This window comes from Stegastes partitus, unplaced genomic scaffold, assembly GCF_000690725.1.
Source record: "Stegastes partitus isolate 25-593 unplaced genomic scaffold, Stegastes_partitus-1.0.2 Scaffold979, whole genome shotgun sequence".
Classification (NCBI taxonomy): Eukaryota; Metazoa; Chordata; class Actinopteri; family Pomacentridae; genus Stegastes; species Stegastes partitus.
The window spans coordinates 89,956-106,818 of NW_007578710.1; the positions used below are offsets into that span (position 1 = coordinate 89,956).

The following is a 16,863-nucleotide window of genomic DNA, read 5'->3' on the forward strand; positions in this document are numbered from 1 at the left end:
GAGCAGCTCTTCTCATGAGACTCGTAGAATAAAGTGATTTTGATGAAATATCACGATTATCAGCTTTGATTTGTTTTTGATGGCGTGTAACGTGAGCAGTTTAAGGACTGTCAGAAGGTCAATAATCTCACATTTCTTTCTGTTTTTTAACATTTTTTGGCTAATAAATGGAGTAATTTTGGCATATTTGTTGTTACCCGTCTGCTCTGTAAACACAGCCTGTATGCATCAGATTCTAAAGTCAAAACCAGTTACTTACAAAACAACCAAATGACTTCTATGAATGTTCTCTGACCTCCCACCCATGAGCTCGTCAGATTCAGGTAAGTAGAAAAGGTGCATCATGTCCATCGGAGTCTAACGTTACAGCAGTGTTTGTTTCTGAGCTGCGACCCAAAAACAGCAACCAGCACATCAGCGCTAATGACTGCAGTTTTATAAAGACAGACTCTCTGACTGCTGCCCGGCGCTGACACACACTTGGCTGGTCGAGCCCAGTGTGTGTTTCTGTGTGTGTTGGTGGTTCTCACACACTGAGGTCCACCCTGTAGCTCCTCACCATGTCTGACAGAAGTCAAACGTGCGCTGAGGGCTGCCGGCTCTCCCACAGAAGATCTCCTTACTCGTCGTTCCCGTAAAAAACAAACGGCGAGAACACTCGACTTCCATTGGTCGAAAACACGAAAAAACAGCTGCCTGTTCAGAGAGCAGTTGATCTTGATTAGGTTCATGAGAAACAGACTTCCAGGAAGCTCAGGTCCCTATAAAGGCACGATGGAGTGTCGAGCAGAGCGTGTTCACAGAGCAGAGAGAAGAGATGATGTCCAACGTAGGACGTGTTGCAAAAGGCTTTACGAGGAGAGAAGGAACGGTGGATGGAGAGAAAAGGAAGAGATCAATGTAGGTCATAATGTTAGAGGAGGGAACAGGAGAAGCAGGAGAGTGGGATGGATGCAGCTTCTTAGAGCTTTTGGGTTCCAAAGCCTCGTTATCTGTAGAATATTTGCAAAATGACATCATTTGTTATTGACAGAAACGGTCAAAGCAGAAAGACTAGCCGACCTTCTGAGAGTCACTGAACTACTGATGTCCAGCACTCCGTCCTGTTGGAGCCTAAAGCGGCGATATGTCATCAAAACGACATGTTCAGCTCGTCTAAATCAGAAAGCCGCCACAAATAAAGCATCTAGAGTCACCAGATTCTGTATGAAAACCAAAGCTCTCTGCTCCTCTTGCACAACAACGAAGCCACAACTGACTCAGCTGTGACCAGCGATCACAGGAGAAACCCTCAGAGAGCTTCAGCCGGGCCGGGTTGAACTGCAGGCAGTGTTTGCACAGACAAGAACAGAAACAACGACACGTCAGCAGCAAAATATATATTAAACGCACAGTTGTTGACACTGATGCACATGTTCATTCAAGTTCTGTAAAATAAACAATCAAAGAAATCCATCCTTTGTTTTTATTGTATTTTTATGATTTACGGCGCTCTGGCTGTGTTTAACTGCTTCTATGTTCTCTCTACGTCTAGTCGTGGTTGTTCTGTTTCCACGGAGGTGCAGGACTTTATGTTGCGGTGAAAATGACAGGACAGGAGCAGAAAGCAACCAGAGACTGCTCAGAGGTCAGAGGATTAAGCTTAACCTTTCAGAACAAACAGGAAACGAGCTCGTCCGAGGCCTCGCTGTACCAGCCGTTTACTGTGTGGCACCTTTACAACCTGAAGACTTGTCCAGACTGTTCTGTGATATGCAGCCGCTGCTCTCCTCATTTCCTTTCATCGTGTCAATAAAGACTCCCCTTTCTCGGCAGTAATGAGTGAATGAGTGTGATTTGGCCGTAAAGCCTCTCTCGGTGGAGGTGAGGGTTAACAGCCGGCTGCACAATGAGCTCAGTCTTTTCTAACCTAATTCTGATCTGAACCGAAAATCCTCAATCAGCCTCTTTGGAAAAAAAAAAAACAAGCAGCCGGACAAAATGTTCTCACTTTGCTCTCATTTTGAAGGTAGTACAAGAAGTACAAGAACACACACACACACACACACACACACACACACACACACACACACACAAATAATTGTACTGGTGAGGCGATAAACACTGAGCTGGCAACAGACTGCTGGTCATTACTGCAAACCAGCTCCTGAACGCCCCACGTGCTTCGTTTCATTTCAGCTGATTCTTCACCTGTGCAGCCAGTTAGAGCTCAGAAAGCTCCTTTAACCCCCCGAATCTCAAAGAGGCGCATTTAACAGTCATTTCATCTTCTAAACAATGACACCATTTATCAGCCAGAAACTGAGACACAGAGAATCATCAGTTTTACAACAGTCCGTGAACTACTCATCTGTGATGACAAATCTAATCTTAAATCGTAATAATTAATAAAAATTATATTATTCTCGATGCCCGATTTGAAAACTTAACCAGATTCTGTACAAAGCTAAACATTTTGTGCACCTTGGCACAACTAAGAAGCATCTATTGGCTCAGCTCTGACCAGCAGCCAAATAGTAATAAATCAATAACTTCTGGGATGAACTGCAGACAGAGCGGATAGAAAACGATGATAAAAACAAATTATATCAGGAAAAAATACATATATAAATACACGTTTTAGTGTTTGTAACACAAGTGGGAACTAATTTTAGATTTCTTTCAATTTTCATAAAATAAATAATCAAAGAAATTCAACTTTCGTTTTGTATTTGTTTATGATTTAGAACAGGGGTGTCCAATCCTGGTCCTCCAGGGCCACAGTCCTGCATGTTTTAGATGTTTCCCTCTGATTCACATGATCAGGATGGTTATCAGGCTTCTGCAGAGCTTGATGATGAGCTGATCATTTGAATCAGGTGTGATGGAAGAGGGAAACATCTAGACCATGCAGGACTGTGGCCCTGGAGGACCAGGACTGGACACCCCTGGTCTAAATCATTCTGACTTTGTCATTCTGCACAAAATAGTTCATGGTTGTTCTGTTTCCATAGAGCTGCAGGACTTCATGCTGTCATGAAAACTGATCCCACAGTGAAGACAAATGTAAGAAAAAAAACACTGTGTGGTCCAGAAGGTTAAATATGTGATTTCATTTCTGTGCTTCCACTTGATGGTAAGTTTGTTCATCTCCATGTGAGCGCTACCAGACGTCTAAAGACTAAAGAAGAGAGCAAGTGCCGTTATTCTGGTCTGGAAGATTATTAAAGATAAAGATAGACTATACTGATCCCACAGTGAGGAAAGTTCACCCCAAAAAAGGAAAAAGTGTGAAGTCAGTGCATGAATACTTCAGAAACACACAGTGCAAGAACTGCAAGAGAAAAACCTCCAGACTGTGTTTTATCTGTGTTACTGCTGGAAGGACAAAGTGTTTTGAAGCCTTTGCTGCAGGTTTCTTCCTCTTGTGTTCATTTCTGTGCGTGTTCACCTGAAGCAGGATTTCGGAGAAGACGCCGAGGCCTGATTTAAACAAACAGCCTCAGGAGCTTTTTTTTTACCTGGATGAGTATCGTGAGTGGTGCGGAAGAATTCACATGTTCACCAAATCAGAAAGAGAAACAAGAGAACAATGGCGCTCATTCCTTCATGAGGAGGTGAATTCCCCGGCCTCGGGCTCGGCCTGACGCGTGGATTATCGCCAGCTCACGAGTACCACTCATTTATCTTAAAGGGTCACAACAAAGCAGATCTCCAGAGAGACATTTGGCACGCCATAAACTCATCTGTAAATCTTTGGACTGTTCAGTGTCGACTTGTTTAATATCTGTGAATGCTTTTATCGCTCGCTCTGGGTTTGGAGAAGAAATCTGGTTATATCCGATATTTGTCTTCCTCCTCCGTGCCACAGAGCTCCATTTATAATCCGACACACAGAGTCCCGTTGTGGAAACGCTCAACAATAGACGCACTATTTCCTCTTGTTAAATTACTCAGCGTTTTGTGAAAACTGGAGCTGAATGGCTGCTCTGGTCAGTGGAGGAGAAGACAACGTGGAGCACAGCGACCCGGAGGAGGAAAAACCCAGAGAGCATCCCAGGAAGGGTTCTGATGCTCCAGATTAAAACACAACACTTCACAAGAGGATCATAGTCTGAAAAGAAAGTGACTCACAGCAAGGCGTCATCGACAGCGTTTGTGCAGTTACTCTCACTGCCAGAAGGGGGAGACAAAAGCTCCACGCTGCAGGTTTAACCGTCCTAACTCTGTTGTTTTAGCTCCTGTCACGTTTTAGATCATTTCTCACTGAAACATAAAGTCCTGTACCTTTATGGAACCAGAACAACCATGAAGTAGGTAGAACTCAGACAACAGAACCAGAACAAGATATGTATTTATTTAAATGTTTAATTGGTTTGCTCTCCTCGTCTCCTCTCTCTAAACACTGCCTGCAGTTCAGCCGAAACACTTCCTGACATCATATCGCTGTTGGTCGCTGCCGACTCACTGGTGGCTCAACAGTTAGACTTAAAAAATGCCTTTTTTGTTTTTTCTCCACAGAATCCTGGAAAAGCAAAGGCTTGATTTCTGGAGAATTTCTAAATGAGACACTTTTATGCTTCGATTTAGATAAAAACACATTCTTTCCGTTGTAAACGCTGTCGTTCTTTTACTCTTAATTCTTTGTCTTTCAACCTGCCTGCAGGTTTCGAGCTTCAGACAGTTAATGACCCATTTATCTGCCAGTTATATCCCTGATTAATCACTTCTTAGTGATTTCACAGCAGTTGTCCGGAAAAAGTCCCACCGAGGACGGCAAAAGACCCGACAAACATCCACGGTTTATCTGAACAACTTCCTCAGGTTCTGAACAATGAACCAGTCCGGTTAAAAACGGATCAGACGTGCAGCTTTAGAGATGTGACACAAACCGAGACAGCTTCCTTATTGCTGGTTCCATGTGAGCAAAGGGAACACGTCAGAGTGTCACGTTTAAAAAGCTGGACTTCTCAAATGTTTTGCTCTTTGCTGCATAAATGACTTAAACAATCAATTAATCATCAATCAGCTGATTAACTGACTCGCTACATGTGAAAATGTCCCTTCTTGTCTCTGCCGGTGTCTTTTTGTAGCTCATCTCATCCACACGCTTCACTTCTTGATGTTGTGAAGCGCTCACACTGGTTCCCGCCCTCCTCCTTCACTTCCTGTAGCGAGGCCCTTCGCTACCTGCAGACCGCCATCACACAACTCTGTGTTCAGACACGTCGACACATTTTCAGCGATGAAAAGGCGCTCGTGTAAGAAACGCTTCTTTGTCACATGAGAACGCCGTGAATTCTGTCGTTAAAACAAAATAAGGAGGTTTCAGTTTGTTTAGTGAAGCAGTTTATTTAATGTCTATTACTACTAGTTTTTATTGTGACGACTGGTTTGGTGAAGCTCTTTTCTCACAGCACCCCTATGCGTTGCCTTCGCGGTGACATCACTCCACTTTAAAGCTCCTTTGTACTCTGTGTGACCTCCGTCCTACCTACACCCTCCCTGTTCCTTCCCCTCCTCCCTCTCCTTCTTCTTAATCGACTGTGGGATCGCAGCCGTTCCCCTATCGGCCTAATTACCGCCGAAAAAATGTAAATAACATTATACAACAGTAGCGCCGGGCCTCCTTCTCCTCCTCCTCTTGCTGCTGCTGCGACCGCCGAGGCCGGGCCGAGCCGAGCCGAGCCGGGCCGAGCCGGGCCGGGCCGGAGGAAGAAGCCGACGAGGAAACAGAAAACGAAGAAAAACAGGGAAGGCTGTGATTTTTGTCAGCGATGATCAGGTGTTTCTAAAACAAAGTGAGGAGACGATGGAGGGTAAAGCAGACGGTGAAGCAGTGAGGTAGGAACAGGACAGGCTGTGGTTTTTAATGAGCTGTAATTGGTGGACATCACAGGAGGCAGAGGCGGCCAGAAAGCAGCCGCAGGTACATTAACCGAGCTTTGTTGTGTTCTGCTGAAGCCACAGAGACACCGACGGGCCGAGATGGAAACACAGATAGAGATCCAGACGGACGGGCGGTGATGCTCGGAGTCAGCAGGTTCACACAGAACGCAGGAAGTCAGCACGGAACAAACCGGGCTTTTAGTGTCACTTCAAACCGGGTTCAGGTGGTTTATTCAAACCCTAATCAACACACAACAGAACTCAACTTCATCAGCATCTGTGAGCGACGAGCCCTAAAAAATATGAACCAAACGACACAATCACGGCTCGTTATCTCCAGAAAACCTGCAGAATCACACGATTTATCAGAAACAAAAAGAATCGTCAACTACACGTCTGTAAACAGCTAAAACTAAGCTGACAATTATGATGTTTCACCAAAATCACTGCGTTCTGATTTTAAAACCAACAATCAAATGACAACAGTTCTGAAGCTTCTCGGTTGAGCTGCAGTTCGAGCATCCAGACGGAAAACAATGAAACATGAAAATAGTAAAACATGTTCAGTATGTAGAGCCAACAAGTTTCGGAAAATAAATCATCATCATCACTGAGTCTATGCAACACAAACAAACTGAGATTTTTGTCATAAATCAGAATTTTTTTCCCTCAAATCTGCAAATGTTCAAATTAATGTTAGCAAGAGCGCCGTTTCTGGTGAATTTAATTTATCTTCAGCCTCCAGGAGATGCTCTGAATTCAGCTGTACAATATTTGAAGTCTCATTTTAATGCAGATTTATTCATTAGCAGGAGTGCAGCACAATGTGGAAGTGAAGCGGCGTCTATTTATTAAAAAATAAAATATTTTGTCCTTAAAATCAATGAAAAATTGTCAAAAACAAATGAAATGAAAAAAGGGGCTTCAAAGAGTTAATTTAAGTAATAATCAAAAACAAAAATTAGAAAACTGCGCGTTTAAAGGTGATCAAAACTTGAGCACAAAACAGAAACTTGTTGACGTTTAACTTTATCAGCGTGAGAAGGTGGTGGTGCGTTCACTGCCTCCGGTTAACGTGAGCTGAAGCAGGAAACGTACACAACACAAATCCCTCAAACATAAAAATATGAACCAAATGACAGAATCGTCGTCGTCCTGCTGCTCTGCACACAGAAGCTAAACTCAGCCTCTGCGTCGTCGTGGTGGTCAGACAAGCCGATCCGTCGCTCGATCAGTCTGGCGACGTGCAAACCGACGTTACGTAAGACGTGAGGAGTGACACGGCCGCTGGGCATTTGTGTGCGATTGTATATACAGTATGCATATGTGGGTTTGTTTATTGCAACAACAGCGAGGAGCGTGGGGAGGGTAGCAGGAGGGCCGAGGAGGGCTGAGGAGGGCTGAGGAGGGCTGAGGAGGGCTGAGGAGGGTGGAGTCACACAACATATGGAACAACCATCAGGCCTCTGATGAGGATCAAAGCGGTTATATAAGAGCCACAATGCCTTTGTTTTGTCCAAGAGCTCACTTCCAATCAGCTCCGACTGCCAGACTGTGTTTCTGTGTGTGTCCTCTGATGAAAGCGTCAGACGGGCTGATGGAGAGTCAAAGTAAAGACTAAATAATAAGACAGACAGAGAAGGCCACATCTATCTTCTGTCTCTCCGTCCGTCCATCCATCCAGCCCACATGTTTGCTTTGGTAGAAAACAACAGGAATAAATAAATTGAACCAGAGACGCCGTCGGTAGACTTCCAGAACATTCAGAGAAAATAAACAAAGGATGCATCTCACAAAATCTGCTCCTTCCTGATGATCCCCAGACAGAACACACAGAGAGGGAGCGACTTTCCAACGAAATCCTGCAGCCTTCACATGGAAAGCTGGAACGGCTTCTTCTGGGTGTTTCTTCAGTCCTACACGTCTTCCACACGGTTAAGGCAACAACCCTCCTTTCAGAGGACCACAAACATTTGGTTTCAGGTCGATCTCACTGCACAGCGGCGGAAAAACCGACCAGATACGAGTCACAGTCACAATCCTGTCTGATTACATGAACTTTCCAACTTGGTTTGATTCTACATTAAAGCATCTTATTCAACTCTGTTCAAACAAATCTTTGCACTGGAGACTAGAGGCTCCTCCGTGTTGACCAGCTGGCTTCCCCAACAGTCTGCAAGTGATGTGTTTAAGGAACAACAGTAAAACGAAGTGTCTATCAATAAGCAGCTGTTTAACAAGGGAGCCATTTGGGGTATTTAGTTTCTAGAAATCTCTGTGGGGCTTCCAGGGCTCGTGACAAGCGACGCATAAACACCTGCAACGCTCCCAGAACGCTGCGTAACGCAAGTTTGTCAGGAACCATCTGTAATGAATGAATGATGACACTCCGACTTGTTTTCGGGGAGGAGAAAAAGTCACAGGGAGTCCAATCTGCAGAGATCCATGCAACGCCGACGGTCTCAGAACTTCTTGATCGGCCCTGAATGTGACCCACTGGAGCAGCAGACACACCTTCGCTGCTGACAGTGAGTTGATGTAAAGAACAGGGAACAGGTGTTTTAACTGAAGCTCAGTCACGTAATAAGGAAGACTGGGCTGTTGATGAAGTGTTTCCTTCCCTGTGCTGTACGTTCATGCAGAGTTTTCTGTGAAACCTTTGCTGGCTGACAGGTGGACTCAGGACGAACGACCCAAACTCAGAACCTATGTATAGACACACCGCTGTTTGTCTTCTGATGCCGCCGCCGCCTCCAGAACGGATCACATTACAACTTTTAGGACCGTCTTTATGAGCGAATGCTTCTTGATCTTTGTCTTTGTTCGCTGAATGCAATCAGCACCTTCAGCTTATCTGAAGCTGCATCTGTTCGCTCCCAACAAAAGTGAATTAAACTTCAAAGACGTCTTCAGTCGTGTTTTTTGTCTGTTTTGTTTCGTTCTGTTTGAGCTCCGGTTCTGTCGAGGTGATAAAAGTTCACACCTGTGCCGCCTTCTCAGCGCCGTCAGGCTCAAGTTGCGTTGAAAAGGACCTTGCACATCGTGTGAGCCGCTTCCCTCAGCGAGCTGTCGGACTGGAAAAATCTCAGCGAACACGTAACGAGCCGCTATACGTTTCAGACAGGAACGCTTATGCAACAGGCGCTAGACAAAACACACGGCGGCCTGGACGGGCTCGTGCCACCCGCGGGTGCCCTTTGTGGGTCCGTCTGTCACAACCCACTTACTGTACAGACGCATAAATAGGCCGAAAGCGGAGACGATGAAAGCAGTGGAAGAGGCAGCAGGAAGACTGGAGGGTTAACACGCACATCTGTCACTGAGCAGGAGTTTTCTCAAAACCTCTCCAGGGTTCAAAATGTCAGAACGCTGGGCGGAGCTGCAGCAACTCACTCATCTGTCAGCTATGGTCTCGGTTTATTGATAATTATACGAGTGTAGAAAGGGTGAAAACTGTCCATCAGTGTTCCCAAAAGCACAACAAAGGCTGTTTCAAAGTTCAACAACTAACTTTAAATCCTGTTTTTGGATCTAGTTTGCTCAGAAAAATGAAAATATAAACGTCTACGGTTCCAATAAAAGTTTTATCTGCTGCTCAAACAGCCTCTGAGGTGACGAGCATTCATCGACTGCGGCTTCAAAGATCACGAATAAAGTTTAAATTCCCGCTTTTGACCAAATGTGCTTGGAAAAATAAAAAAAAAAATGCAATTTTATTTGGTGACGAAGATCATGTGACATCACTGAAAGCTCCGGAGCAGCAACTGAATGTGTGTTGAATTTACTGTCACAAAAAGAGGGAAAAAAAGAAAATATTCACATTTAAGAAGCTGAATTTAGCCTTTTTTCATTAAAAATCACTCAAACCAAACAATAGATGATCAAAATAGTTGATGATTATTTCAATAGCTGCCCAATAATTAATCATTCGATCGATCGCTGCAGCTCCACCACCGTGAACTGAAGACAAACTACTGAATCATCAGTTGAACAGCACAGTTGGCATCATTTATTCAGCAGGTTTAGAGTGTGATGATGAAGGAGAAATAAAGAGAAGTGAACAACAGCAGTTCTCTGATTCTAGTTCCTGTCATCTGTGTGGAATAAAGTGTGTTTAGACACGTTTAACCTTCAGCGCGTCACGCTTTGGGGCAGATTGAACCCAAAACACTGGACTGAGAATGAAGCAGCAGGTTTACAGGCTGTGAGGTTTCATTGTGAAGTTTTTATAACTTAAAGCATTTTTCAAAGCTGATTTATTTTATTGTTTACTTCCAAAAAAAATGAAAAAGCCTCAAACCAACACGTAAAATATTTTTCCGATTGCTCAGATGTGTTATAAATGCTTACAGTGACTCTACATGCTGTAGATGTTTATCTATTTATATCTGGTTCTGTGTTCTGTGTCAACACCGCCTGCAGTTCACCTGAAAAAGTCCCTGAATTTTTGCGATGTGATTGTTGTTCACAACCGAGTCACTAAAGGCCCGTTGGCTGCATCGTCAAACACAGAATTTTTTGTTTTTTACAGAAGCTGGTTCGTACAAACGTTGTATTTTGGATTATTTTTTTAATATGAGACAGTTGAATACAGTGATTTTGATGAACTATCACAAGTTTAAGCTTCTCAGTGGAACGATACGACACACGAGGAGTTCAAGGACCGTCTTAAAGCTGAACATCTAACCATGCTTTGTGGATAACGGTGCATATTGGTGATTTCTGGGGGTTCGGAGGGTTCATTACTCCATTTATATATATGATTGGATCCTAGTTGAACCTTTTATCTCCAACACCTTCATGAAAACTCAAACATGTCTGTTTATGTAAAAGATGCAGCAGAAGAAACACGTGTTGATCGTTTCTGGCTTCAAATTAAAACTGTAGAGAAACACTTTGAGAGCAGTTTGAATCTGTTTAAGGTCGCTTCTGTTATAATATTATGTCGGTGGTGGAATCGTGCTGACCTTTTTCGTCTCTTTACGCTCAGAGCAGATGGTTTAAAGTCTCCTCAGACCTTCACATTCCTGCCAAATATAATTGTGTGTATTTTAGGAGGCAGAACTTTTTCCCAGACCGTGGATGTTTTATGTGTGCGACCCGTCAGCTACGGACTCAAACCCAGCCCGATGCCGCCCTCTGGAGGCGGACAGTACGTCTGCATGTGTGTGTGTTCCTACTTTAGTCTGGAAGCAGCAGAAGAGCTGAGTCAGGTAGGGATGCTTCCTCGCCAGCGCCAGGATCCTCTTCTCGGTCAGGGTGCAGTCCACGTCGTCGTCCTGCAGGATCACGTCTTTCTTCAGCACCTTGACGGCGTAGACCTCGTCGGTGCCTTTCAGCTCCGCCAGCATCACCTGGACGCGTGAGACACAGCGATAGACGACATAAGACGACAGACTGAACGTTTCCCACCGATGCGTCCTCGTCGCTGAGCTGTTTTTTACTCTCACCTTTCCGAAGCTTCCTTTTCCCAGGACTTTGATGAACAGGAAGTCGTGCAGGTTCATCCTCTTGGCCTCGGGAACGCTCTGACCTTTGACCTCGCCGTTGGCCTGGCCGCCGTCGCCCTTGGCGCCGACGCTCTTCCCGTCGCCTCCTCCGTGGGCGTCACCCGTTACCGTGGCGACAGACGAGGGGGAGGACAGCGGGTGTGTTTTGTGCTCCTCGCCGCGGTGGTCGAACGACAGCGCCTTCCGGATGTTCTCCAGCTCCTTCACGTCTGCAAAGAAACCCACAAACAGGATGAGCGGTGGCGCGCTTCGGTGACTTTCGGTCTAGAGCGTCGGCGTTCATCGCGGCCTACCCTGGTCGCACGGAGACGTGGGCGCCGACTTGGAGCGGTCGTCCTCCGTCTGAGGAATCCCTGATAACGGCTGCTGAGGATCCTGAGCCGGAGGAAGCTGGTGCACAAAGTTATGTTCACGGTTAAAACATGTAGAAATATGAGAAATGTGCAGACATCTGGTGGAAGAGGAGAAAAGTTCAGTTTAATTATTAGTTTATTTGAAGCCTCTAAACAGTTTCTGGATGTTTTTTTGCGGCTTTGTCACATTTTCCTTCACTGTGGACTGAGCTAGTCGCAGTGAGGATTCAGAAATGTGTTCTTTCTACAATAACAAAGCTGAAATGTCATTAGTTTATTAGATTATTTAGAGAGAAGCCAATAAAATATATATTCTGCATTGTGACAGTTTTAATGCAATAAACTATAAAAAAAAATAGAATTAAGTGGAATTTCTTTGGTTCCTTCATCATATAAAAATGAAAGAAATCAAAGATGACACACATCTACATGCTATAGATATTTTATTACTTATATTTTTAATTTGTTTTCATACTTGCTGACTATTTACGACTACTGCCGGGTACGTGCACGGTCTACAGTTCAGCTGAAGAGTCTCTGAATTCCTGCCACATGACTGTTGGTTGCAGCTCAGTCACTAAAGGCTTCATGATGGCACCAGGTCGCCCAGGATTTCTTGTTTTTTGCACAATCTGGTTTTGTGCAAATTACAAATTTTTAGCAGATTTACAAACGTAAAACTAAGTTAATTTGATTTAATATCATGATTTGTGGATAAGATTCGGATGTTTTTTTAAACAGTAAAACTGAACATTACAGGTGAGGAGTTGAGAATTTGTCAAATATTTTCAAATATAAGCTTCTCTTTCTAATGAATGGTGTAATTTTGGTGACTTTATTTAACAACAAACTGCCTTTAACACCCACCGGCAGGATTTTGGGGCTCAGAGGGTTTTAGTTGCTGAATTTCTTTGATTGTGAACAAAAAAGTGTGAAAAGTTCATGAAGCCTCTTTGGGACTCTTTCCAGTATAAATGCAGATTAAAGCAGCTCTCGGTCTGAGCTTCTCAAACCTTTTTCCGTCTCTGGGCGCTGTTGGAGATCTTGTCCGGCGTGACTCCCAGGTCGGAGAGGACTTTGGCGATTCCTCGGGCGTCGACGCCGCAGTTGGGAGCCACGTTGCTCTCGCAGCGCCGGTGGACGTTCACTTTACACACTGAGACACGAGCACGGAGACGAAGCAACGGTTAGCACCAGGAGATGTGGACGAGATCGTGGTGTGCTGGTGTGACGGTCGGTACCTTTACACTGGAGGCCCTGTCGCAGCAGACCCCACAGCAGAGAGCCACAGTGGTCGCAGAAGGTCAGAACTTTGAAGTTGTGGATGCTGAACTTGTGCGGGACGTTCACGCTGAACCTCTGAGACCCGACCGTCTGTAAGAAGAACCAGAGGACAGTGAGACAAACCTGCAGGAGTCCAGAGGTCCAGTCTGGCTGTTCCTTCTACCAGCTCTGGGGAAGTTCTGTGTTGTTTTTTAAGCCTTTTACTGATAGTTGAGGGAGAACAATGAGGGCAGTAAGGGCTGACACAACAATGATATGCAACAAAAATCATCATGTGGTTGAACCGTTCCACCACCTGAGGACCTGTAAGTCCTCTAAGAAAAGCTTTTTAACCTCAAAACGTACATGAAGCTCTGAGCAGTAGACACTACAGCCAACTGGAAATGATAAATTATAAGTAAGCTAGTTTGCTAAGTCTGCTGACAGCGAAAAAGAAAAGATCTGGTCTGAACTTTATGATGGATTAATACAAATTACAAGTGACTGGTATTTGGGCCACTGTAGGTTAAAATTTTTTTTTTTAAAAAGCCAACTTTGAGCCACTGGCTCATAAATAACTACATTTAATAGTTTATAGAAATTTCTAGGGTAAAAAATATTCTCTGAGATGAAAAAGGTACATTTACAAGATTAAACTCAGAAATCTGCCAGAAAACCATTAAAATCACAAATTTACTGGAAAAATCTAAACAAAACAAAACAAACAAACATGTTTTTTTGCTCCTTTCTTTCTTTCTTTCTTTAATCAAAGAACCACGTTGCTTTATTTTGAAAGGTTGTATGACCTCATCACACCTCACCAACTCTGGTACAAAACAACAACAACAACAACAACAACAACAACAACAGTTTGTCCTACTTTTTTTGTTCCTCATAAATGTTTGGCTTTGATCTCACAGAATTTCATATTTTTTTCTGTCCAATATATAACTTCATGCTCTTAGAAAATGCCCTTGTTTTGATGCACATTTGTTTTCTCATAACTACACTCTTTAAGCTCAGAGATGATGCTGTTCTTCCTGTAAATTTATGAAGATAACTTTAGAAATCAGCATTACAGCCACGAACATGCTGCTGTAGACTTTACTGCTAATCTTAGAACGTAATATTTTCTCATCGTTTCAACTTAAAAGCTGTAAAACCGTGGATCTGATTGATTACACTCAGTTGGAGCATCACAATAAACCTGCAGCTGCAGATGCGTACCTCCCCGACTGTGTCGTCCTGCTTCTTCATTCCTGCACACTTTGTAATGATCAGCTCATGGCAGCGCTTATGGACCACACAGGTGCACACTGCAGGAGGAGCACACGTTAACACAACGTGGACGGAGGTTTATGTGTTTTAAGTGAAGCCAGCTGCTCCAGTATGAGCATGCACCGCTTAGGAAAGATAAAAGTCCATCTTACCTTGACACTGGTAGCCCTGCTTCCCTAAAACACCCCTGCAGGGAGACAGAGAGGAAACACACTTCACTCTTTCTGTGCAAGACGAGAAGACAAAAGGCAGCTAAAAGCCAGATTTTAATTTGATGTTCTCCGTCTTATGAGCTCCTTCTGATGTACGATTATCAAACAACACCTGCCGAGAAACCAGCAAATGTTCCTTCTCACAGTTTTACATGAAAATCTAATAAAGAGGAGCAGCAGCTGGCCCACATTAAAGTGAAACATCACAACCAACACTCTGCATGTATGTCTGCTGGTTCAGGGACGCTCAGACACTCTGTGATGCTGATCACACATCAGACGTCGTCTCAGAGCGTCGAAGCCCACCAGTCTGTCTGGATGGAAACAAACACAGGCCACTGTGTTGGTTAGAGAGCAGGTTAGTGGGAGAAACTGGGTTTAAAGACGTCTAAAAGCAACCAGAAGCCTGGTTAGTGGGGAACCTGTGTTTGGACGCAGACAGAGCTTGTTGTTCTCCCCACGACCACGTCATACCAAACAGGCTCTGCTCTGTTGTAAATCTCTGCACTGGTGCCACATCGCTGCCTATTTTCTGCTCCACTGTGGTGCTTTCAGTCGTCTACGTGGTCATAAATAAAAACCAATCTGTGTGAACTGGATGAACTCGACTGAAGAACCTACGTTTGCTCGTGTTCGTGATGTTTAACCATCTGAAGCTAAAAACCTGCCGGTGGGGTCGGAAGACGTTTTGTCTTTAAAATAGAGCCTGAAACTGTAAACACACAGAGTTGGTCTGATTTTCCCACGGCCCTCGAACTACTCATTGTCACTCCATCAGGAAAATTATTCTGAGTAGTTTTGATGTTTTATCAAAATCATTTCATTCTTCATGTCAACAATAAATCTTCTGTAAAAAAAGTCACACAGAGCAGATAAGAGACGAGTATTTGAACAGATTACAGCTTTAGGTCGTAGAAACACTTCGGTATGTGGAGCCACCTTTGTGTCCGGTTTGGTACCACCTGTAGGACCTGCAAACACGCTGTTCATGCTGAGTCCATTTGTTTTCAATTTTATAATAAAAAAAATCCACTTTAGTCTTTCTTTTCTGTAGTTTGTTGCATTATAACGTCGATATACTGCACATTAGACATTTCTGAGCTCTCTGTCCGTCTTCAGGGTTGTTCTTTTTTTACATAAAAGAAAAAACTTCTGGATGAAACTCAGAAAAATGCTTCAGTCCCAGTTCTGTCTTCAGCTCCGTCTTCAGCTGTGTTTTAAATGGACCAACTGTTTGTGTTCCTGTATGTGACTGACTGCATTTTAATGAGCATCTGTTGACTTTGGTTTTAGAAAAAGGACGGTTTGGAAGAGTACATCTGCAAAAAGGTGGTTGATCAAAGGCGCTAATATCTCTAAACTAACACGAACAGCAGAGAAAGAAAATGATGAACTGCAGTTATTTGTTTGACAGTTAATCCCCACCCTGATGGAAACTCATTGATGGCTTCATTCTGCTTGTGTGTGTGTGTGTGTGTGTGTGTGTGTGTGTGTGTGTGTGTGTGTGTGTCAGCCGCTGTGCAGGCGTGAGGGTGTGTGTTCCTGACCAGATGAAGTCCCTGCAGTGGGAGCAGTAGGTGGGCTGCCTCAGGTAGGTGGCCATGAACTTGTGTCCGTTGACCTGGTGGACCCTCCGGCGGACGGCGCCCTGACGCTTCCTGGGACGCATCCGCTGCCGAAACACTCGCTCTTCATTCTCGGTGGAGCCTGCAGCTGCTGCACAAACACACACAAGCAAAACACAACAAACATCAGGTAATGCTGTGTGCACAAGTACAGAGAAGGACGGAAAGAGTGAAGGTTGCTGCAAATGTATTCAAGGCATCAGTTCTGTGAAAGAGTCCCATAAAATGTGCTGCATTGAAATATTGATGTTTATCTGATGTAGAAATAAATTCAAGTTCAGGATGTCTAATCAGTTTGTGTTTGTTGCCACCTGCAGGACTTGCAGAGAACCAAACGCTGCACTAACAGCCAACAGCCACTAGATGGCGACGACGCCGTGCAGCTGACAGTAATGAAGCGTTTGTGTCTTCAGTGAGGAATTAACCTCGCTGGTCTTTTCTTCTCACAGCGTCTGCCTTTGTCTCCTCACCGCTTTCTGTCTGTCTTTGTCTAATCACTGAAGTGCTTCCCAGCGGAGCAGCAGAGCTTTTAATTACTGTCCAATCAACTCCGTGTTAATTACACAAACACTACCTGTGCAGAGCGAGACACAGGAAGAGTCGCCGTAAATCAGGGAGAGTAAAGGGGTTGGAAAGGAGGACACACAGCCGATGTGCTCGTACGCTGCAGCGCAAACAGCAGAAGAGCAGCTGATAGAACCGATGCTGGTAAAGTTCAGATCCTTCATTCAGATGTTTTCATTATCGGTGCATC

At 44.3% G+C, this 16,863-nt stretch overlaps 1 protein-coding gene across 1 annotated transcript in view; it reads right to left on the bottom strand.

Moving 5' to 3' along the window:
- Positions 1 to 14,931, bottom strand: part of LOC103366787 (protein kinase C epsilon type) — a 41,885-nt gene extending 26,954 nt beyond the window's left edge. Inside the window, exons 1-7 of the mRNA XM_008294609.1 lie at positions 14,425 to 14,931; positions 14,222 to 14,310; positions 12,973 to 13,105; positions 12,745 to 12,887; positions 11,672 to 11,768; positions 11,319 to 11,587; positions 11,049 to 11,222 (exon numbers count right to left, since the gene is read on the bottom strand). Coding sequence (XP_008292831.1) covers positions 11,049 to 11,222; positions 11,319 to 11,587; positions 11,672 to 11,768; positions 12,745 to 12,887; positions 12,973 to 13,105; positions 14,222 to 14,251 — 846 coding nt within the window. The 5' untranslated portion in view covers positions 14,252 to 14,310; positions 14,425 to 14,931. The remainder of the gene's footprint in view (positions 1 to 11,048; positions 11,223 to 11,318; positions 11,588 to 11,671; positions 11,769 to 12,744; positions 12,888 to 12,972; positions 13,106 to 14,221; positions 14,311 to 14,424) is intronic.
- Positions 14,932 to 16,863: the final 1,932 nt, after the last annotated feature.